This window comes from Phaseolus vulgaris, chromosome 7, assembly GCF_051622355.1.
Source record: "Phaseolus vulgaris cultivar YP4 chromosome 7, ASM5162235v1, whole genome shotgun sequence".
Lineage (NCBI taxonomy): Eukaryota > Viridiplantae > Streptophyta > Magnoliopsida > Fabales > Fabaceae > Phaseolus > Phaseolus vulgaris.
The window spans coordinates 55,859,282-55,883,954 of NC_143504.1; the positions used below are offsets into that span (position 1 = coordinate 55,859,282).

General features: G+C 27.7%; 2 protein-coding genes across 2 annotated transcripts; one reads left to right on the top strand and one right to left on the bottom strand.

The window, feature by feature from the left end:
* Positions 1-206: 206 nt before the first annotated feature.
* Positions 207-2,500, bottom strand: YUC3 (YUCCA 3). The gene is given in 4 exon segments (XM_068637758.2): positions 207-509; positions 1,144-1,240; positions 1,242-1,501; positions 1,739-2,500. Coding segments are annotated over 4 exon segments (1,287 nt in total). The 5' UTR covers positions 2,441-2,500; the 3' UTR covers positions 207-281.
* An 18,729-nt stretch (positions 2,501-21,229) lies between these two features.
* On the top strand, positions 21,230-23,265 carry LOC137830434 (beta-1,2-N-acetylglucosaminyltransferase II). Its single transcript, XM_068637760.2, has 2 exons — positions 21,230-21,642; positions 21,729-23,265. Exon 2 carries the CDS (start codon positions 21,794-21,796, stop codon positions 23,108-23,110), a length of 1,317 nt encoding a protein of 438 aa, XP_068493861.1. The 5' UTR covers positions 21,230-21,642; positions 21,729-21,793; the 3' UTR covers positions 23,111-23,265.
* Positions 23,266-24,673: the final 1,408 nt, after the last annotated feature.

The window sequence follows — 24,673 nt, forward strand, 5'->3', positions numbered from 1 at the left end:
AAAGTTTAAAATAAATTCGGTTTTGGTGTCTCAAACTATTCTACCTATTATTTTTTTTTAAATTATACTCTCTATACATTAACATGGTTTTTTGTGTGTGTAGAATTTGAAAAACCAAAACCGAATTCACACTGAACTTTAGTAACCAAAAACATGATTAAACTGGTATTGGGACTCTGCTATTGTGTAAGTTATGGCCATGGTGATCTCTTAATGTTTTGGATTGATGAGAAAGAAAGAAAAGAATCTGAAAATGATTGTGATGAAAGTGAGTGTCTTGATTAGAAGTGTGATATGCACCTCCTGTGGCGTGCAGCCACAGTTTTTCTGTTCTGTTTGTTTTCCTCTTTCCAACTCTTGGCAATGTCATGAGCCACATTGATTGCATCCAAAGAAGCACCAGAAAGACCTCTCCTTGTGAATCCAACTGCATAAAGACCACCTTTGCCTTTCCACCCATTTGGAAAAGGGTTTCTTGGAATCCCATCATTGGAGAAAAACTCATTTTCCTGATCACATATAACATTGCATTTTAATTAACTTATCCAAACTCATTCAACTCACTGCATTATTACTATCATCATCATCTACATTTAAATTGTTTGTCCCTAGAACACAAACATGATAATGTCTACAAATGTACTATATTGATGCCTGTAAATTTGGAGCATTTTCAGAGTACATTGAAATTTATTTTCCCAACACACAGACACACACCTTCCCTGGTCTTTCAATAGGGCCAGAAGGCTCTGTGGGGGGCTCAGTCACAAAGGGTACAAAACAAAAAAAAGTTTGCATAGAATGGTTTTACACTTGTATCTATTTACAAATGATTATATACTGTTATTTATAGAAATTACTTTTAAAATAATAATATAAAACTGTTTTACACTCTAATACAAGATAACAACTAAAAAGGAAAGCACAGTGAATAGTAGAAGAAACATGTGTTATACTTGAATAAAGAAAAGAAAAAGAAAAACCAGCTGCCAAAACTAACAATCTAACATGGTTTTGGTTTTATTGAGAAAGAGGGAGAAAATAACCCAATCTACTTCCATAACTGTCAGCAAGAATCCAATGCAAGAGAAAGTATATAAAAAAATGTGTCAATAAATATGAGTTGTATAAAGAAGTACTAACCTTCAACCATGATGGTACATTGCTGTGATAACCAGTGGCAAGAACCACAGAATCAATCTGAAGAACTTGGCCATCAACAAGTTCCACTTTCCCTGGTTCCAGGAACCACTTTGATTTTGCCAGATCTAATTTTCTCAAGGGCCCCAATGTCCAGCACAGGGGTCTTCCCTGCAGTGTGCTTGAATTCCAAAGGACCCACTGAAGGCCTTTTGAGACCATACTTTTCAACATTCCCCAAAGTCAAACGTGCCAGAATCAGCAATATCTTATCAACCATCCAAAGAGGTAGCCTCTTCATCAACATCACAGCAACTTCAAAAGTAGATTTCCCAAAAACCTCTCTTGGTAAAACATGAACCTGCTCATGAAAAGAACATAAAAATATCAGACAAAATATCAAAAAGTTGTTTTCTAACTAAAATTAGACTTTCACTTCAAGAGCATGTAACAAAAGTTTCTATTAAAGGTTAACATAAATTATTAAAGTGAAACTTCAATTCTGAATGAGAAACAATTACTTAAAACATACATTGAATGAACTACTGTATCTAAGTTATGTTCTATAAAAATGCTAAGAGTTTTTTTTAGAACTTACTGAGCTTCTAACCACCATCGATGGTTTTGCATTGTGGTTACATAGATCAAGTGAGACTTCCATTCCTGAATTTCCACAGCCAACAACAAGCACTTTCTGTCCACCAAAACCCTCCCCTGATTTATATTCACAAGCATGCGTGACATGGCCACCAAACTCTCCCAACCCTTCAAACTCAGGCACCACTTTCTCTGAGTTTTCACCAGTGGCAACCACAAGCCACCTGCAAATGTACTCAACCTCACACTCAGCACCAAAGGAGGGCCCTTTCCTCCTGATGGTCTTGACCCTCCACAGGCCAAAGGTCTCATCATACTTTGCAGACTGCACTGTTTCATTGAACTGTGGGGCTATGTTGAAGTGCTTGGCATATAACTCAAGGTAGCTAATGAACTGAAACTTTGTGGGGTACTCAGGGAAGTCCTCAGGGAAAGGGAAGTTTGGAAGCTGGCAGAACTGTTTGGGGAGGTGAAGCTTGAGGCGATCATAGGTGCGGTTTTGCCAAAGAGAGGCAATGCAGTTTGCTCTCTCAAGGATTATGAATGGAACACCTTGGTCTTTGAGGCCTGCAGCCACTGCAAGACCTGAAGGACCAGCACCAACTATCACAGGTCCATTCACCCAAATGCAACGCCTTGAGAAGAGGTCCTCAGGGTCGAAGTTCTGAACCATTGGTGGCATGTTGAGACAAATGTCATGCATTTTTGTTTGCTTGACTCAAACTTTGATACAAGTGTAAAACTATGTGTGAAAGAGTGTGCTTTAGAGGGTTGTGTTGTGAACAATAGACACCAAGACTATGTTCAGTGAATTGATGGTGATAGAGGGTGATGGAATTGACTTCTAATGAAGAATTATATGGAGAGAGATAGAGAGAAAAGAGAGTGATTTAGTTGAATTGAGGAGTGAAGAGGGTGAGGAGAAGCATGAAGGGTATAAATAGTGAAGGGGTGGAGAATGCAGAGGAGCATGTGATGTCATTTGAAAATAACACTTAGTTAAATTTAGACTTCATAGTTCAGAGTTCAGGGAAAGTACAAGTGTTTCTAGTTTAATTTAGTAAAGAAAGCCTAATTTTTATGGAAAAGACACTGTAGAAGTCCATAGAACAACATTAAAATTTTGTCTCTTTGCAAAAATAAAATGAATTTGATTAACAGTTTTAAATCACTTGAACAATAATAGTTAACACTACTTTATGTCATTTCATTCTATCTGTTATGATCAATACAAAGGTACACTTAGATGGGGATTCTCAAATGATATGCTTGTGGGCCTCATTCTTTGTTTATTACAACTAATATTTTATTTTTAAAAGTTAATCTTATTCATAATATGATTTGATTCTTTAAAAGGGGAGATAAATATACATGCAAAATATTAAATTTAGATCATAGTTTAAAAGGGTCATACTTTTAGATCATAATTTTTTTTGCAAGTTTAGATGACTCTGAATGTTAGCATATGCATTTTACTTTGAATGATTCATTCCCAAACAGTTTATTCTGGCTATGCACATGGGAGAAACAGTCACTTACATGGGATCTTGTTTCAAGCCTCCAAACTTAAGATGAGTGCCCACACTTCAAATAAATAACTAAATAAGGTTAAATAAAGCTTTGGCTGCCACTTTATCATTCAAATTTTACTTTTAACACTGTCTTATATTTATGTAATGTTTTAAACTTAAATATATTATTGTATTCATGTAAAATTTTAAATATAAATATATGTTTAGTTGCTATAATTTCACTCGTAATTATTAATTGTGAATGATGTCAAGATATTGATCCAAATACATTATGTACCCTAGGTAAATAGAGAAATTAAATATTAAATGTTTTTCAGAAATCATAAAATATTTTATAAGAATTATCAATATCTTTTGAATAATAATTTTTGTTCTTGTGTGAGGACTGAGACAATAGTATCCACTAATTGAACAATGTTATGATAATGATTACATTTGTCTTAGTTATTGTGTCTATTTATAGTATCTGATGGATCCTTTCACTGTTGAACCTTAATTAAGACGTGTGTTAGCAATTAACGTTCATATTATTTAATTTCTTTCATACAATTAATACACACTTTAATTAATACACTTAAACTTATATTGTTGGATCGGTATTAGATATCAACGTACTTGATAATCGTTTGGTTTTTAGAGACTTTTTTTGTTAAGAAGTAGATAGTTCAGTTTTTATAACTTTTGTCTATGATTTTATAATCTTAGTATTTTGTAATTATTTAGCGATTATGTAACAATCATTTATTGATTTTATATTTTTAAAATAAATATTAACTAAAATGAATACATTCAAATATAAAAGAAAAATTGTATAAAGTGTTATAAATGCATAAGAACTGAAAGGAATAATAAGAAAACAATGTGTTTGAGAATAAAAAATTTACTAACCTCATTGTTAAGTTATTTGTTGGAGATCCCACATCGACTAGAGATTAGAGTCTTTCGTTGTATATAAGTGGGTGCAAACCTCAACCCTATGAGCCGGTTTTATGGGGTTGAGTTAGGCTTAAAGTCCACTTTCGTAATATGGTATCAGAGCCATTTCGAACCTATCCTAGCGTCCCACGCACCGGTTTTATGGGATTGAGTTAGACTTAAAGTTCACTTTCGTAATATTATTTTTAATAAAAATTAGTTATAAATAAAGTTGGTGACAGTACATGTCTATTAACTTATAACATATAGAGATATGTATAATAAAACCTTATACAGATTCATTAACAAAGGTCACCAGATTAAAAGGAACATTCTAGTCATCCTTGCCAAATGCTAATCACCACAAGATTTCAACCTAATCCATGTCCAAGGTTCAAGATTTCAACAAGTAGAGCATCATTTAAGCAACTGCCACATGTTTATACATGGTGAAAAGTTGGGCCAATAAATAGTTCATTTAGGGCAACCCTTCATAAGTTTTCATGTTGAAAGGGATTGTTCATGATGGCTTTTTCTTATTTTTGGGAATAGTTATATGTACATGTTATTATATATATACTCTAGCAAGTTCTTGGTGAAGTATTATTTTGGCTCTAGGTCTTTAGTGCTTGAGTGGTCCAACATGTGGTTAAGGGAAATGAATGAAGAGAAATTTGGAAGGTTGAAGAATTGGAATATATGTTCATGATGGTGAACTCACATAAAAAAAAATGGCAAAACATGTTTGGTTTTGTCACTTGAATTGATGGTGTTCTAATTAGAACCAACAAATTTGATAGTGCTATTACCTAATCCTTTAGACATGTTGGTAATAGATTGAAGTTTTTTGTAGCATGAAAATAGTCTCTTCATTGAGCAAAAATTCTTCACCTTCTTTAACTAATTCCAATTTTTGTTTTGCCCATTTTTCTAGAGACTTCAAAATGATTATCTAATAACTTTCCAAGTTCCGACATGGAATGTAAAGTGAGACTCATTAAAGCGACAAGGTTTGTGATCAAAATCGAATGAAGAAATCCTCAGTGTCACTGTCCCCAAAGAACTTCAGGTAGTTTTTTCTAATATTCTTCTTTTTTTACTTTATTTATTTCAAGCAGAAGAATTTTAATTATTTACAATTCACGTGATATAATCATTTGTGCATCTTTTCGAGAAAGGATAAGATTTATTTTCTTCTCTTTATTTAGTTTTGTTCTACTGTGAAAAGAAGATAAAATAATATATAAGACACACATGTCTTACCATCTTTCTAAATAAGAGAAAAACAAAGAAACTGTTCTTTAGGATAAAAGTATATATAAATAACATTTGACTTATTTGTAATAATTTTTTTATTTAAAAAATTGTCTATTAAGTATTAAAAACATTTATACTTTCAATTAAATTTTAATTGAATAACATAATTGTTATTTTGATCATTTGATGATCAATATAAAATTATATGTAATTTTTATTATTCATATATATATATATATATTTAATATTATTTTATATTAATCATAAAATTTCATATTTATTAATATATGGATAAGATAACATGTTACTTAAGGAAAAAATTAAATAATACAAATTTAATTAAAATATAAATTATTTAAATATTATAAAAACCATAAATTAACTAAAAATACTTAAATTTATGGGTGACTTTAACTTAATTAAGTCATAAAATTATTATAATATATTTCTATTGAAAGTATTTATATATATATATATATTATTTTATGATAATGAGAGTTGAGTAGGTCGATCCACAACCTAATAAGAAAAAAAGTGGAACATACTTCTTCTTTTAACATGTTGGTCGCTTTTGCCTGTTTTGCCTAACTCACAATCCATGCGAGCTAAATGTGGGACAAGGTGAGACAACCCGCATAACCCACATACTAAAAAATTCCAAAATTATCCATCTCATACTCTACCATTAGAAATACAAACTTCACTTTCAATTCCTTAACCAATATCATCTCCATTTATCCAAAAAAAAAATCTCATTGACTAACATTTTCAAAAACCATATTCTCACCAAAAATGTTATGGTTGAGTAATTACAAGTTAAAGATCTCACATCGATTAAAGATAAGAAATTTTCATAGTATATAACTGAATGCAAACCTCACCTTATAAGTCAAATTTACAAAGTTGAGTTAAGTTTAAAGTATAATTCTTCATATAATATATAAGAGTCATTTATAATCTATCATAGTGATAATTTGTTGGACTTATTAAGTCATCGTTATCGAATTACCCATAGATATATAGTCTCACACACGAGTTGACAGATCTCAAGGAGAAAATATCTACTTGGTGTAATAATAATAATAATAATGAAAGCAAGAAAGGTTATATAACATTTATCTTTCTTTTGCAAACTCCTAATGAAGTTGAACATGTGATAACATGTTGAATATGGAGTCCTAGACTCACACGCTACAATTGAAATTTGAAACTCTCTCTTCTTGGAGCAATACAAAGTTTTTGGAACTTGGATTCATACCACCACCCATTGTACCTTGTTCGTTTTACACCTTGAAACCAACACTATTGGTTTATCCAACCAAAAAGACTATTATTCAACCACTAATTCCAATTCCAATTGTTGGTGTGCACACTATGAAACACACCTCGTTTTCATATTAAGATTGAGAAATTAATGGTGTTGTATTGAGAATGGGGTTAGATAGGATAATCCAGAACAAGGAATTGACCTCACGTGCATGGAAGCTTGATCTTCTAAAGTTTAATTTTAATTATCATGGAGAACTACACTATGACTAGATCTTTGTTGTCATACACTTTTTTTCCCAATATGTTTCATTCTACTTGGCAAAATAAATGTTAACTTATTCCTTCTTCTAGACTCAATTATAAAACAATTAATTACTTTTATAACAATTAAAAATATTATTTCTAGACTTAATTATAAACAAAACTAACTACTTTTACATTAAGCTTATTTAATATTATTATTTGGTAGTTAAATTTAAAGATAAAGGTTTTTTTGAAATAATAGCGCATTAAATGGGTTTTAGAAAATTCAAATTTACTTATATTTAATTATACTAAATTTAACCATTTTTGTTTCTTATATTATCTTAGGAAGAATATTGACGAATGAGTAAAATATTAATAGTTCAGGAATATATTTAATGCAATTAACTTATCTCTTCAACCTAGGTGAATTTAGTTTATGTTCCCTTATAAATGAGAACGAATTGAAAACTGAGTTTGAACTTATAATATGTATACAAACATTGCGAACACTAATATGATACGGACACATATATGGATATATAGATACGTATAATTTCTAAAATGTATTGTTATGAATTATATAAATTGACAATGAAGATTTATGTACACAATAAGTTTGAGTTTTTATAAAATTAATGTATTTTTATTTTATAAATTTGTGTTAAAACCGTGTTAAAACTGTTAGAAATTTAATAAATATTTTTTAAATTAGACATTTTATCATACGTGTGTCATACGAGTGTTGGTGTCCGATATGTGTGTCTATTCGAAAATACTTAATATAAAGTTGGTAAAAAAAATACTTAATAAATTATCATTTTTTATTTTTTTTTCTTAAAATATAAAAAACTTAAGTGTTTATTATTTTATTTTAAATTTAAAGTTGTTGTTGTCAAAAAATATGGATACATATAGTTTATATTTCTATTTAAATATTATAATATAATTTATTTAAATTTTTATATGTATTTTAAATGCTAAAAGTTATAAAATTATGTTTTTATTTATTTTTAATATAATACACACATATATATATACAAAAAATTATAATATTACATTTATTTAATATTATTTGATGTAGCATCAAATTATTATAATTATTTTATAAATATCGGTTCAAGTTCAAGGGTTGAACCATTGAGTTGAATATTCAATTTTAAAAATAGTGATGCTAACAAATTGTCGTAAGGATATTTATTAAAGAATTAGTAAAAGATGAATTACTTTTTATAGGAAGCGTAGAAATAGATTTTCCCATGATTTTTTAGTGCGATATTGCACTTTCATAACATTTTTAATATTTTTTGTTTCTTAAACAGTACCTTGGACACTCGTTATATATACTGTCTTTTTTTTTTTAAATACAAGACACTTATAATTATTTTATATTTACTAAGAAAGTTGTTTAATTTAGTTAACACCATTAATTTATCTATTGTAAATAATAATAATTTTTTCCTTAAATTAATGGCTATAGATTTTCCTTAAAAATAGTAATAGAGTTTTAATTTTTAAAATTAAACTCTTTATTTTTCGATTTCCATAGCAAGGAGAAAAATAAAATTTCATAATATTATCATTTAGGAACTAAAATGGTTCAGAAGATTTTAATTAAAAATAATTAATATAGATCAATTTAAAGAATAAAAGTAATAATGAAATAAGTAAAACAATATTTATTTTCAGTACGGATAGGGAATACTTTTATTATTATTTTTTGTGTGAAATATACTTATTAAAGTCATTGTGGAGAAGTGTTTCTCCATTTTTGATTTATTGATGAATATCTTCTATCATGACAAATTATATAAAATTGCTTTGAAAGTATCAAACAATCAATTTTTTGAAACAAATCATTGTTTCAATGAGTGAATAACAACAATTATGCCAAAGTCAATTCTAATAATTCTGAAAAAAAATAGTGCAATTAATTTATAAACTCATTGGAAAGTATTCTTCTCCGTATAATGTTGCACGTTATACTATACATAACATATTACATAATATAATATATATATATATATATATATATTTATTACGACTTTTAATTTTAATTTTGTAGATGCTATTCATAATGATTGAATCACATAAATTGTCACCATGTAATCAAATCCACGAAAGCTGTTTTTTAGCTAAAAGAATAAGTGCTTTTTTCGATTTTGAAATGATTGGCCAAATTGAAAAAGTGTTTCATGTGAAATAAAATTGAAACCTAAATCTCTTGTTGATGAAGAAAAGTAAGATATCGATTCTTCTTTCAAAGGCATAATTGTTAATTAATATCTTTATAATTTTTCTTTTACCAAAGTGTTTTTTCAATAAGCAATAATTGAATGAAATTATAGGAAAACAATTTGAGTTTGGTTCGTTTAACATCTTAAATTCAATTTAGAATTTAGGGTTTAGTTTGTTTTCTCTATAACTCAATATCATAGAAGATTTAAATTAGCTTGAGTGAAAAAATACGAAAAGTAAAATAATATTTTTTTATAAATCAGAATTAATTTATTTATAACTTGAAAGCAAATTTTTGGAATAAAAAATTATAAGAGTGTCGTTACAAAATAGTTTATACACAAGTTCTTGTTTATCTTAAAAGATTTTTTATTTTCTCAATTTTTTTACAATTTTATTGAGAATAGTTGAAAAAAATGACCATCTCAATTTATAATTTATCTAGTGAAAGAAATATAATTAATTATTTTTAACATATTCTTTTTAATATTCAATCCTTAAATTTAATTTACAAAACTCGTTCTTATGGTCAAATACTTTCAATAGTGACTTCTTCTCGCTTCTAAACTTTCCGACTTTTAGGTGCTATAGTCCTTTTGTGCTTTCATTTCTTTTAGTGACAGAGAATATTTGTAAAAATATTTTGACATTCAAATACGAAGTGGATTTTAAGTCTAACTCAACCTGATAAAATCAGCTCAATGTGATGAGGTTTACACCCACTTATATACAATAAAATACTCTAATATCTAGTCGTGGATCTCCAACCAGATCGATCATATTTTACATATAATATAATCTGATGTGTGATGTGTTAGTACAAAACTTTTTTGGAATGAATTATTTATTGGTATGTTAAAATGATATGATTCATTCTTATCACTTCTTGTTGCATTACGTAATGATGAATGCAGAATCATGCATGAGGATTTACTTTAACCAATGCAGTCTAGAGAGAATGATCTTGTTATTAGGGATGTGCAAAATCTTCTTAATTGTATCATAAAATATTTTAAAATGATGCATTCCAAAGAGTGATCTAATAGGAATGTGCAAAACAATGTTATCTGTGCCCTAGACTTGTGTGTTATTGGAATTAATGCTTCAATAAGTATAAAAAAAAAGTGATTAAGTAAAAGAATTATTAATTGATTGATTGAAGTAGGGCATGCAACAAGACTAGACTAGAAGGATATTCTAAATCCACACTTAACTGTGCTCAGATTTCTGAGTTCTCTTCTAAGTGGGTCTCACTTTATTTTTTTCTAAAACATGCTTTAGTGGCTGGTCATTTCATCAAAATATTCACATAAAATAAATAAATATTTTTTATTTTATTTTTTTGATTGATTATGAGAGTAAGAGATTTTATAATTGCAATCTATAGAGGAAATGTTAATGATTGAAAAATGAAAAATTGATGTTTGGTAACCACACTCATGTGGTTGTTGAGTACGCGTTTCATGCCTTAATGGTAGGGAGCATGGCTCAAACCAAGTTACATATTTCCAATAGTGCATCTTAATAAAAACCAAATCATAATTTTATTCCACAAATTATTTTAACTTTTAAATTTTGTATGAATTTGGAATAGTGACAGTAAATTTAAACTGTATTCTCTATTTTTTGAGAAAAAACTCTCTGCTCAAAATTTGTAGAAATTTAATTTAAAGTTCAATACATATTTTCGTTCATGAATGTTTAGGAAAATTGGTTTTACTTTATAGTTTAAAATTTATATTTATTGAGTATTTATAGTAAAAAAATTAGTGGAATAATTTCTTATCGTTATTTTTTTTATATTATGTAAAAAAAATTATAAAAATTCATTTTAATAATTTACTTATTATGGAGTATTCAATAAATCTAAAATTTAGAATAGGGACAAAAAATAATTTCACGTTATAATTTTTTAGAATTTAAATATTTTAATTAATTTTTTATTATAAATTTTTGTTTAGTGCTTTTATTTTTGTCTAAATAACTAACGAAAATCTTCAATGAAAATACAGGTTAGACGCAAAATGTAAAAAAAATAAAATTAAAAATATCTTAAACACATTTTAATTTATTATTTTTATCGCCGATTTTATTGAAAGTAAAAAAAATCTCAAGTATACAATTTATTAAAAAAAAATGAGCGAGACTTATTAATTTGTATTTAATTAATAAGTGTTATACATAATGTATTTAAAACTACTCTTGCTTCATTTATTATTCGGATATCTCCGTACAAAATTTATTTAGTGAAATAAAAATATCATATAGTTATTTTACTTAATGTCATTATTTTTCTATTTAATTTTATGTTTCCATAGGTTTTAGGCTCAATTTTCTATCTAGCACCATTTACACTTTTATTTCCCTATCTAGCACATTTTTATTTTTATTTTTCTATCTAGCACCCTTTTGTTTTTATTTCCCTATTTAGTACCCTTTTATTTTTTATTTCCATATCTAGCACCATTTCAAAAATAAATAAATAAATAAATAATAAATTAATTTTTTTTTATACTTTTAATTTTGAATAAATTAAAAAATAAGTATTTTTAATGTTTAAAATAGTTAGAAATATAATTAATGAATAAAGAAATGAGTTTTTACAAAATAAAAATAAAAAAGTAATAAACTAAAAATGTTTAGTTTAAATTTTGTTTTAAGAATGAAGAAAATAAAAAATAAACTCTACAACAACGTAAGAGTTGAATCTATAAACATAAATTAGTATTTATTTTTATTATTATTGATGATGTAATCATGTTAATTTCAAGGACATAATTATAAAAAAATCAAAGTCAATTAATATTAATTAATATTGAACGCACAAATAATATTGAAGTGTCTATCTACCCTAAATGCAAAATCCTAAAAAAAAACTAATGCAATTGTTACACTTAATGCTTAAAAATGAGAAAAAGAAAAATATAAAAATAAATAAATATAGAAAATAAAAGCAGCAACATTGCAAAAGATCTTTCATGTTACTAAAGGACTATTTGATGAAACTCATAAATGAAGAGTATTGGCCTGCATACACTGGTAAAATACTATGCCTAAGTCCCGACATGAAAATAACCTCAAAGGGGAGACCTAAGTCAAGTCGAATAAGGACTGATATGGACATAAGAGAACAACATGATCAAACAAAAAAAATGTTCATATTGTCAAACACTAGGACACAAAAAAAGAACATGTCCCAACATTATTGGATTGTGCACTTCTCGTCATTAATTATGTTTCATTTCGCATAAACTATTTAATGTACCATTGAAGAAAATATTAAATGAATGATCATCTTTCATTTATTTTTCTTTTTATGATTAATATCTACTTATTTATTATCGTTTTATATCTCTTATCTTTATCTTGTGTAGATTTTTTTTATATCTTGTATATTTATCTTATTTTGTTTTACCTTTATTTTATATCTTATATGTTTTTAGTTATTATTTTTTTCTGCTATTGTTTATTTATTTATTTTTTTTGTTTTTATTTTATTATTGTTGTTTTTATTTTCTATACTTATTTATTTTTGCATTTTTTTCTTCTCATTTTTAAGCATTAAGTGTAGCATTTGCATTAGTTTTTTTTTTAAGATTTTGCATTTAGGGTAGACACTTCAATATTATTTGTGTGTCCACTATTAATTAATACTAATTGACTTTGGTTTTTTTATAATTATGTCCTGTATTTTTTACTTGAAATTAACATGATTACATCATCAATAATAATAAAAATAAATACTAATTTATGTTTATAGATTCAACTTTTATGTTGTTGTAGGGTTTAATTTCTTATTTTCTTCATTCTTAAAAAAATAATTTTAAACTAAACATTTTTAATTTATTACTTTTTTATTTTTATTTGTAAAAAGTCATTTCTTTATTCATTAATCATATTTCTAACTATTTTAAACATTAAAAATACTTATTTTTTTAATGCATTCAAAATTAAAATTATCAAAATAATAATAATTTATTATTTATTTATTTATTTTTGAAATGGTGCTAGATAGGGAAGTAAAAAATAAAAGGGTGCTAGATAGGAAAATAAAAACAAAAAGGTGCTAGATAGAGAAATAAAAGAAAAAAATGCTAGTTAGGAAATAAAAGTGTAAATAATGCTAGACAGGAAATTTACTATAGGTTTTAAGTAAGTGTTACTCTCCAACTATTTTTAAGTAAGAATATTAAAGAAAACATTATAAATGGTGATTAAAAAAAACATTATAAATAGTGGTAAGTAAGAAAAAAAAACTACTGGTTCTCAATTTAAGTAGAGTACTTAGTTTTATATTGATTAAAATGTTAATTAAGTTTCTGTAGTTTTTTATTTCATAAAAAATAAATAATCTTCAATCATGGTTTCTTAAATATGGTGTAAAGGTTTAAACAAAAAATACTTTAAAATAATAATATTAAAGTAGTTGAATTTTTTTTTTATATTTAGGTTCATCAAAAAATATTTTATATTTATAATACTATAGTGGGAAGTACAAAAATATTTTATCTATATTTTTAATAATATTTTAAATTTACAATAGAAAACATTTAAATAATATTATGTAAATTTTTTTTAAAAAAAACTAAAAAATAGTAAAAAAAAGAAAAAAAAAGAGCAAACTAAAGCATATGAGAAGGGAATTTCAACTAGATGAATAGTTTATAACAATCACTAAGAAAACATTAAATAAAAATTAATTTTAAAAATAAAAATAATTAATTTTTATATTAACTAAATTAGATATTATTTTAAAAAAATATTAATATCTAAATTAATTTATATTATATATTAATAAATAATTTTTAAATTGGTATCTAATTAGTCAACTTTAGAATCTAAATAATTGGTACCTCTTATAATTAATTAGATACTATTTTAAATTTTTTTTATCAATAATAAAAACTAATTTAGATATTGTTCTGACCTCAAGTCCGTTGGGCAGCATCGCTAAGGTCAATCACCGCATCCGTTGGACAGCATCACTAAGGTCAATCATCGCATCCGAGGTATTATCTGTTTTGGAGGTCAGTGCTCCGTCACAATTTTGTCCTTAAAAGACGTCTCGGTGGGTTGAGGGAAGAGGAAGTATATAAACTGCCTTTGATTTCGACTCTTGAACGACGTAAGACTATATTGGTGTACGGGAACAAATACTAATAATTTTTTTTTTTAAAAATAATATCTAATTTAATAAATATATCAATTAATTATTTTTTATTTTTAAAATTAGTTTTTACTTAATGATTTTTTAACAATAATTCTATTTATTTAGTCCAGTTTGGATAGTAAGTATTTAGTATGCTTAATTCTATATAATTATTTTTTTATTATTATAATTAGATAATGAATAAAGTAACAGAATAAAAAAATATGGTGCTTTTAATCAATATTGTCAGAAATAAACTATTTGGGAAAGAACCAAGTTTTCCTTTTAAATATAGGGTAGACCTACATCAAAACTTGCATGTGATGATTCACTCAAACACTTCCTCACCAAATTTTGGTGGTTTGCATAACAAAACTATAAACCATTTCACACCTTTATCTTTTGATAAACATATAATTATTTTGTTCACACAAGAGCATTCTTCCACTTTGATTTATTAATACACACTTTAAGATTATTTATTTTCACCAATATCATTGAAGAGAAAAATGAAGCTAATTAATGATTATGGTGTGGGGAAAGAAGATAAAGGATTTATATGACACCATGAATGGAAGATTTGTAGGATTAGGTCTTTCTTCTGCTTCATAATCGGATGCAATGATAACACAGATTTCTATGATTTGATGCTGTTTTTTAGGTCGGTTATGATAATTAATTTAGAATAAATGGGTTGCCAAGTTCTTTTAATTTGGGTCATCTCTTAACAATTAACTAATATTATAAAGCATGATAAAGATCTCATCATTGAACTAATTAATGAGGAAATAGCATTTGTTTTTTGTGTTCACTTTATTTACAAATTATAAAACCTTGCTTCAGAATCTTTGTATATGTGTTTGACTAGTATATATCAGATACTAAAAAACATAACTAAATAGTCATGTGATGATTGATCTCGAGATACACTCTATATACTACCACATTATTTTATTAGCTTTGGTACATATTTAGATTTTGACCTTAAATTCTTATTTAGGAGAGTTTCATCCTACCCAAAACAAGTATATTTAATGGATTTTTTTTAATTAATTATCGATATTTTAGTTATAATTATTATATATTTCAAAGTTGATAAGTAAAATGTTATAATTATTATATACAAATTTAGAAATTAATTTATAAATTTATATTAATAATAAAAATTAATTTAAATATAATAAATTATTAGTGTATAGAATAATATTTAATTTAATTCATATAATAATTAACTATTTTTTTAAAATTAGTTTTTATCTAATTTTTTTAAGCAATTTATTAATCAATAAATTAGATATTGAAAAGACAAAAGGAAAACTCAGAAAATAATTGCGAGTACTTGTGCTATTGGTTTTCTAATAAAATATAAATATGTGTTGTATTTTATTTATTTCACTTTCAGTTAATGAAAAAAAAAATCATTTAGAGAATAACACCGCCAATACGTAATCAATTTTATATAACTAATCAATATTGGTTAGGACAGAGTAAGGAATTTAAATATTTCAATAAAACAGTTTAGAACTATCATACGCATATCACTATTTAGACTTAATTGATATCATCATGGTTGAGTTACACACTTCATGACATATTTTTGGAGATATTTTGTTTACTAATATTTTTGTTGGAGAAAAATTTATTATATTTAAATAAAATATACTTATTATCAAAAATTTATATTTTTTATACCAGACAAGTGAGGAAGTTAATAAAATAAGAGATAAAAGAGAGTTTATACGTAACAACAAATCAATAGACAAAGAGTTAATCAATATCAAAACTGATGACTTAACGAATATTTTATATATAGTTTTGGTTAATATTTACGTCAACTTATATTAGTTTTATTAAATTTGTTTTGTCTTTTGAAATTGTAAAATTTTGGATTAAGTTGATGATAGAAATATGTAATGAAATCTATTTTTTATAGATTGTATTCAGTAGTTTTTTTACGTGAGTTTAAACATCTCTTAAATATTTTTTATTTATTTATTATTTGTTGATAAAAAAAATTACACTTGATAACATGATTTATTTATTTGACACTAATAATAATAAGCACTTAAGTGATGAAACCTTATAAGGTTGAATAATGGTTGTAAACTTAGTTGAATTTGGTTTTGTTCTTAAAAATAAAAGAAAAAAATGGAATTGAGTGGGAAGTAGAGAGTTCAATGAATGTAGATATGATGCATATGATATTGCAGGCAATGAGAAGTTAGAATGTGGAACATGCAGCAACTTATTGAGACCAATCCTTGTCTGCTTCTCATCAGTGTATATAATAAAACCACGTATTTCAAGTGGACATTATAAAACCCACTTTCAAACCATTCATGCCCTTGCTTCAACATGCCACATCAATCCAAAATAAACACATAAACTATAAACAATAATCAACACATTCATATCCATATCTTAACATTATTATAAGATAATTGAGCCATTTAATCTAACTTCACATAGATTTAAATAAAATAAATTTAAAGTAAGTATTGTTTAGTCATTACATGTTGGAGTTTCATTGGAGACACATAATTTCTTCACACACAAATGAGATTAGAACCTTTCAATTCATTTAATAGAAAAATTAAAATCGTGATATTGTGTGAAGTCACCTTAATGTTTGTAATAACAAATAATATTATAACAATATTTTTAAAATTTTAATATAACAGATTTATAACTTATGAGAAATTTGTTGGAGATCTCACATCGACTAGAAATGAAGACATTTCATTATATATAAGTGGGTGCAAATCTCACCTCATGAGCCGGTTTTATGGGGTTGAGTTAGGCTCAGAGTTCATTTTGTAATATGGTATCAGAACCATTCTCGAACCTATCCTAACAAGTATTTGTTGACCTTATCAGACCACTCACTATCAAATCGTTATAATATTGTAATATAATACGTGTTGAAAATCCATTTTATCATGTAATGACTCATTCCAATAGTTTTCTTATTACAAATATTTTGAAAGTCTGAAGTTTGAATTAAAATAAAGACAGAAAACATATTTAATCCAAAATATTTCAATTATTTACTATGACTTGGTTTATTATTATGAAAAGGGGATAAGATTTTTTTTCATACTTGCATTATTTCTAATTATTCATAAATCATGAGAATAAAATTAATGTGAGAAGTTTGTAAGGAGATAATCTAGAAATACTTTGAAAAAAATGATGTTTGAACATTAAAATCTGCCCTAACCCTTCCTAGATCTAACTTATCTAAATTTGTAAGAAACTTAGAAAAGAAAAGACTGACACATAAATAAATGATTATACAAAGATGACATAAAGTGGGTTGAATGAATATAGAAATGCAACTAACTCCATAACTGTAATAACTGAAATAGTAGTATAATATTGAGTCAAAATGTTCCCTGGTGGGAGAGAGAGAGAGAGACATGTGATCACATGAATGTTTGGAGAAAAGGAATAGAGACCTTAGCTCAAGAAATGGTCAATGGCTTTAAATCACCAAATAAGTTATCATGGAGAATGCCATGTGCTTCACAAAATGCCAAGAACACACACCAAGCCAAATAATTACATATGCTCAACCTACAAACCTCCAAAACCAATATTATGTTTCAATCAATATATTTAATTCAAGGTTGGGGTGATGAATAATTGTTTCACAAAAATCTTTTTTTATTTCTTGCGTGCTAATAATATCTTCTCTATAAAAAAACTCTTATAGTTTTAAAGCTCCAATACAAAAATTAGTAGAAAAAAAATTGTTTATTACCTACCATTTTTTTTGTGTGTATATATAGTTATTGGAGATTGCATATCATTTAAGATATGAATAACTATAATATATAAATGAGTGTAAATTTATTTTATTAAATTAGTATTTTAGAATTGATACAGTTAAATTATAATATATAATATAAATAAATACAAATGCTATTTTATATATTAATTCTGTTGGGTTGAATAAAGTTTAAATTTAACTTTTTTTAAGATGACAAGATATTTAAAGTTTATTTTGACAAAGTTAATTAGGTCTATCTCACAACTTATCGAATCCCTTTTTATTCACATTCTTAGGACACTTTGTTTCTATGATTTTACTATTCACAGGAAAAAATGTGAGGGTATATTTCTTATTTGAATCTATGGTTTTGTATAGAAGAGAAGAAGATGATATAAGTATGAACAATAAATCTATTCTTCCTTTGAAATGAAGAGAAACAAAGAAAAGTCATTTCAGCATTGGATTTTTTCCAAATTTACCCTTTTTTTATTTTAGAGTTTCATGTTTTTTTTTTTACATTTTTCATTAATAAATAATCTTCATTATAAATATTAGTTATTAAATAAATTTAAGTAACACAAATATTTTAATAAAATGAAATAATAATTAATAATGAAATAAAATTTTGATAAAAAATATATAATTATTTATAATAAAAAATTATATAATAATAACTATTATTATAAATATAATAATATTATTTACATTTAATAAAAAATATTTTGTAATTAGAATTTATAAACTTATGAATATTTAAATTATTTATTTCTATATAACAATTTAAAATTTGTACATGTATTCAAAAAATTTCCATATAAATTAACTTTCGTCAAGTAATTCATATTTTTTTCAAAATTAATTATTTAATTATATCAAATTATATTAATAATAATTTTAATTCATCCAAATTTAGACAAAAAAAATTGTATTTTGAATTCTAAAGTTCAAAATTGGAAAGAGTGAATGAAGAATATGAAAAATGACAAAGTTGTCATTTCAGGTATCGCAGGTGCAGAAAGAAAACATGAAGGTTTAGGAAGAAATTGTGTAATACATGTTGTGTGTTAGTATACCGAAATTTTCAGTAGCCCATTATCTTCGGTGCTGAGAGTTTAGCCCAACGAGTTCAGCCCATTTTCAATAGCAATATTTTTCTAACCACAGTGCCCATTAGTACACCTACTACACATTTCTGGAACTCAAATATTTTTCTTTGGATATTTTCCTTAATTTTAGTTTCTTTTATATTTTTTTCCACTCTATAAATTATTTTTTAAAAATTAAAAGTACATTTTCAAAGCTAATTTCCAAATGATAAAAAGAGTATAGGGGTGTGAAGATAAATATAATTGGTTCAGCTCTATCTTCAAGTTATTATTGGATCGTTGAAAGGCAAGTTATTTCTTGTATGGGCCTTCCAAGATATTTTTGGATCATCAAACTAAAGACTGTTTCTTCCTGCACCTCCATATCTTCTTCTGTCACCTCCGTACACGATATGAAAATACATTTTTGTCCTTCTTGTATCACCCCCATAGAGTAGTTTCCGGATTATGTAATTCGAAAACTCATTTGAAAAAAGACTTCTGGATTAAATAATCTGGAAGTTAAATAAAACTTCCAAATTATGTAATCCGGAGAATAATCATGCATCTGAAAAATGGCTTCCGGATTACAAATTTGAATAATGACTTCCAGATTACGGAATCCAGAATATTATAAAGGGGCATTTTTGGAAATTTGAAAACTTATGGAGGTGAGAAAAGAAGGTACGGAGGTGCAGGAAGAAACAGTCCAAACTAAATAGGATATGGATACTCTAGAATGATTTGTATAGGATATGGATTGCTTAATTCAAAAAAACATTCCATCTAGCAATTTAGAATTAAGATTGAAGGTTTCAATAAGGCTATCAAGAAATCATTTTCAAATTACATCATCGAAAACACAATTATAGATTATTCATTCTATGATAGTATACATTCTGAAAAGATTTACAAAAATATTTTAATAATGAGTTTCAATGCCTAGTTCATTACTCTTTAAAAAAATTTGATTTAGTTTTTCTGCTCAAGTGGTTCTAGAGTCACACGGTTTAGTTGGATAGCATTATCAATTTTTGTTTAAATTTTGTCCATTGTCTTGACTCAAATTATAGGAGGATTTGTGATTTTTGTATGTTTCTCTTGAATAGGTTGTGATTGCTCATTTTCTTTGATCTAATTATCTTACCCAACTTGTCTCCTTTTTTGTTTACTATAAACCTTTAAGTAAAATATTTATGCTATAATCTGCTTATAATGTACATTGGAAGTTGTTTGTCTTATTCATAAATTATGGGAGCAAAGTAGTGTTTATATGTAGTAACTTGTTGGACTACGGTCCTATTTATGTGCTTAATATTTCAAATGATTATGTACCTAATGTGTTAAATAATAACCTTGCATCAATTGTTTGAACTCTAAAACAACAAACAACTACATCTTCCCCACTAGGGTGTGTCTTGAATTAAAAGTAAATGTAGACAATTTACTCTTTATATTAAAAGTTTTACCTATAGTTTTCTCTACTTTCCCTTTAACCATTGGATCGTTTTTCATCTAGTTGGCCTTAAATAAATAATATACTAATAATTATTAGGTCAATATTATTACTTACAAAATTAATAAGTTAATATTTATTCATTAAATAAGTTATAGATTAATAGATTATTAATTAAATAGTTTATATATTAATATTTATTAACTAAATACTTAATAAATAAATAATGGAGAAACTATTATCTCTTCATTAAATAATAAATAGATTACTATATTATTAGTAACTAAATGTGTATACTAAAGAATTTGGTTAAGAAAATCCATAACCTCCTTATTCACATGAATGAAGAACAATAGTTCCCAATATATATTTGCAGCCTTTATATGATTTGTAGAGGAAATAAAGAAGCTAGACCTAAAAGAACAAAATTTAGAACATGCAAGACATAAATGAGAGTAGAGAAACATAATAAGAGATAATTTAGGCTAAAACGTAAGAGTACTAAGAATTTGGTTCTTATTATGAAATGCACATAATAAAAGTATAAGTAGGAAGTGTGATTAGTATGAAATTGTCATTTTCCCTCGACTGACTTGCTTCTCATAGCCGTCATACCCGACCCATCCAACGGACACAAATCTTTGGTTTTTCCATCGCTTCATGTTCTGCCGGCAGTTCAAACCTCTCTTTCTGTCGTGTTTTCTACGTTTGATTAAAAAACAAATCTTTCCTCTTCTAAGTCTTTACCTTTCTCATATTTTCTCGACCCCAATTCCATGCTTCTTCTTTCCCCACTCCACTTTTGATCCCATACTCAAAAGGGTCTTGCTTATTTTACCATCACAGCACAACCTTGGTTTTTGTGTTTGATTCTATTTCCACGTGTTAGGGGAAGTGCAAAGTTTTATTCTTTAGCTACTAGTAGAAGTGGGTTTTCGCGATGGCTGCTTCAATCTCTACATCAAAGCCATCATCATAGGTTTTTGGTACTCAAAACTCTTTCTCTCTTTCTCTTCTGATGTATTTATTTTTTGTTAGTAGTTCATGTCTTGTTCTCAATTTGCTTGTATAGATCATGTTTGATGTAAGTTGTGAATGAATCTAGAGTCCCTCTGATGCTTTGCGTCTTGCCGCTGTATGGTTAGTTCTACTTTTATGGCTGCTTCCAAGAGACCCCGCCTTAGACTTAGGGATGTGGCTTTGTGCCGTCTGTTATCTGTGGTCTTTGTTACTTTATCTGGGGTTTTGCTTCTGATATTTCTCCTTGCTTCAAATTCTACACCAACATTAATTGTGACTCCTGATATTGACAATGTTGATGCATACCATCATGACTTGAAGTTTGAAAAGTGGCATGATCTCCCCCAGCAGAGTGACTTGTCACTTAGATTGGAAAAGATAAATGGGTTGCCTCCAAGAAACTTGGATCTGTATCCGACTCTCGCGAAGGATCATATCATTGTTGTTCTGTATGTTCACAACCGGCCTCAGTATCTGAAGGTAGTTGTTGAGAGCCTTTCGCATGTGGTGGGGATCGGCGAGACCTTACTAATTGTTAGTCATGATGGGTACTTTAAGGAGATGAACAAGATCATTGATGGTATCAGGTTTTGCCAAGTTAAACAGATATATGCACCCTATTCACCCCATTTGTTTTCTGATAGTTTTCCTGGGGTTTCGGCTAATGACTGCAAGGATAAGGATGATGCCGGGGAAAAGCATTGCAAGGGGAATCCTGATCAGTATGGAAACCATCGCTCCCCAAAGATTGTATCGCTGAAGCATCATTGGTGGTGGATGATGAACACGGTGTGGGATGGATTGAGAGAAACGAGGGATCATTCTGGTCATGTTCTTTTCATTGAAGAAGACCACTTCATATTTCCCAATGCCTATCGCAACCTGCAGGTCCTAACTTCGCTGAAGCCTAAGAAATGTCCTGATTGTTATGCTGCTAATTTAGCACCTTCTGATGTGAACTCTAGAGGTGAAGGGTGGGCATCATTGATTGCTGAGAGAATGGGAAATGTGGGTTACTCTTTCAATCGAACTGTTTGGAAGAAAATACACAATAAGGCTAGAGAGTTTTGTTTCTTTGATGACTATAATTGGGATATCACAATGTGGTCAACTGTTTATCCTTCATTTGGTAGTCCTGTTTATTCATTACGAGGTCCTAGGACAAGCGCCATTCATTTTGGGAAATGTGGCTTGCATCAGGGTCAGGGAGAGAATAAGTCTTGCATGGACAATGGCATGGTGAACATTAATGTAGAACAGCCTGATACAGTTTCTAACATTGGATTAGATTGGAATGTCCACACTTATGAGAATCAGCCTGGTTATAAAGCAGGGTTTGAAGGCTGGGGAGGTTGGGGGGATCATAGAGATCGTCACTTATGTTTGAGTTTTGCCAAAATGTACCAATCTACACCCACTGCATCTCGGTTGTAAGATTTAGTTTTTGTAGCTGCAGTATCTCTTTTTTTTTTTTTTTGTTAAGTCTTAGACAGCCATCATTGAATCTTATGTACTCGTTGTAACATTGGATGGATAAATCATTAATATTGGCTCTTCCTCATCTGAAGGAAGCCTTTGTATTATGTGAACTACTCTCTCACTCTCTCTCTGTCTATGTGTTAATTTATAATACTTAGGTGTGGGAAATTGCATGTTTGTGGCCTTTGAGACTTATTTTTCAATATTTGTTTCCTACCATGTTTCAAGGCTGTATTTGTTATGCTACTGGAGAGTAATATTTATAAGCTTTGTTGTATTTTGTTTGTCACTTTGTTGTGAGCTCAAGGATTCAGCCAAACACTGGATTCTACTTTTATTTTTAACCTAAACATATGGGGTTATATTACTATTGAAGTTTGAACACATAACATATGGATTCAATCATTAATGTCATTGATGCTCAGCATGATAAGCATGCCAAGTGTTAAATACCACATAAATGCTTCTAATTTTGCAGTTAACTCAAACACTGGAACGGTTCAACATGTGTACTAAATTAGATGAACATGAATGGGTAAGAACGAAGGTAACTTAATAAAGAGCATCAATTTTGTTTATCATTGCCTCAACAGTGTTAATTAAGAAATCAAAAGTGACAAGTTTTATACAAAAGTACACTCTTTAGCACTGAAATTTTATGCTGTTTTTGGAAGATAGAGCATTCTTTTGCTGTTACATAAAATGTCATTTATAGAACTTGAGGCTACATTTTATTAGTTCAACCAGTTTTCTTTAACTTCTTCAAGTTGTTATCAAGCATACAAGTCATTCATTGCCATTGTGGTTTAACAATTTTGTAGGGCATATGCATCAAACATCAACTATAAAATCTGAGATGTAAATGCAATAAGTGTAAAGCCAGCTGAACTTTTTATGACTCATCCTTGTTAAAAGTTGTTCTCTTGTTTCACATCCTCCACATTCTTAGGGTCGTTTTGGTGTTCCACTGGAAGCAAGGAAAGCAGAACTGTATGTGACACTTTCAGAGATAAGAAAAATCCCCTCTATTTCTTTCATTACTATGCTTTTGAGGAAATAAATGATACTCTCCATTATGTATTAACATTTCCATTTCATTTATTTTCGTAAAGTTATAGTAATGGAAGGAACGGAGAGAACTTCCTCTAACAGATTGACCTTGTGTTTCATCCTTCTCAATTTTAGTTGTGTCTTAAATTTCTGCACCATCACTCCCATACTTATTGCTTTTAAGGAGGGACTGAAAATTTATTTAGACAATGGAACCATGATAAATAGAGTTTAGGGAGAAGAGAAATTGTGCTTAGGAAGCCTTTAAAAGTTTATCATAAAATCATTTGTCAACACATAAGGGTGCCAACTACCATAACAATCCCCTGTAATTGAAGTGGTGCTTGTGCTGTCATATTTTTTCCTCAAACCAGCTTCCACCAAATGCCCAAAACATGGATTATTGATGAATGGGAAAGCTAAAGATGATATTTTCAAATCATTAGCTGAACTAGAATGGTACACTAT

Coding starts and splice junctions, on each gene's coding strand:
- LOC137830434 (XM_068637760.2), top strand. CDS start 21,794: ATGGTTAGTTCTACTTTTATGGCTGCTTCCAAGAGACCCCGCCTTAGA.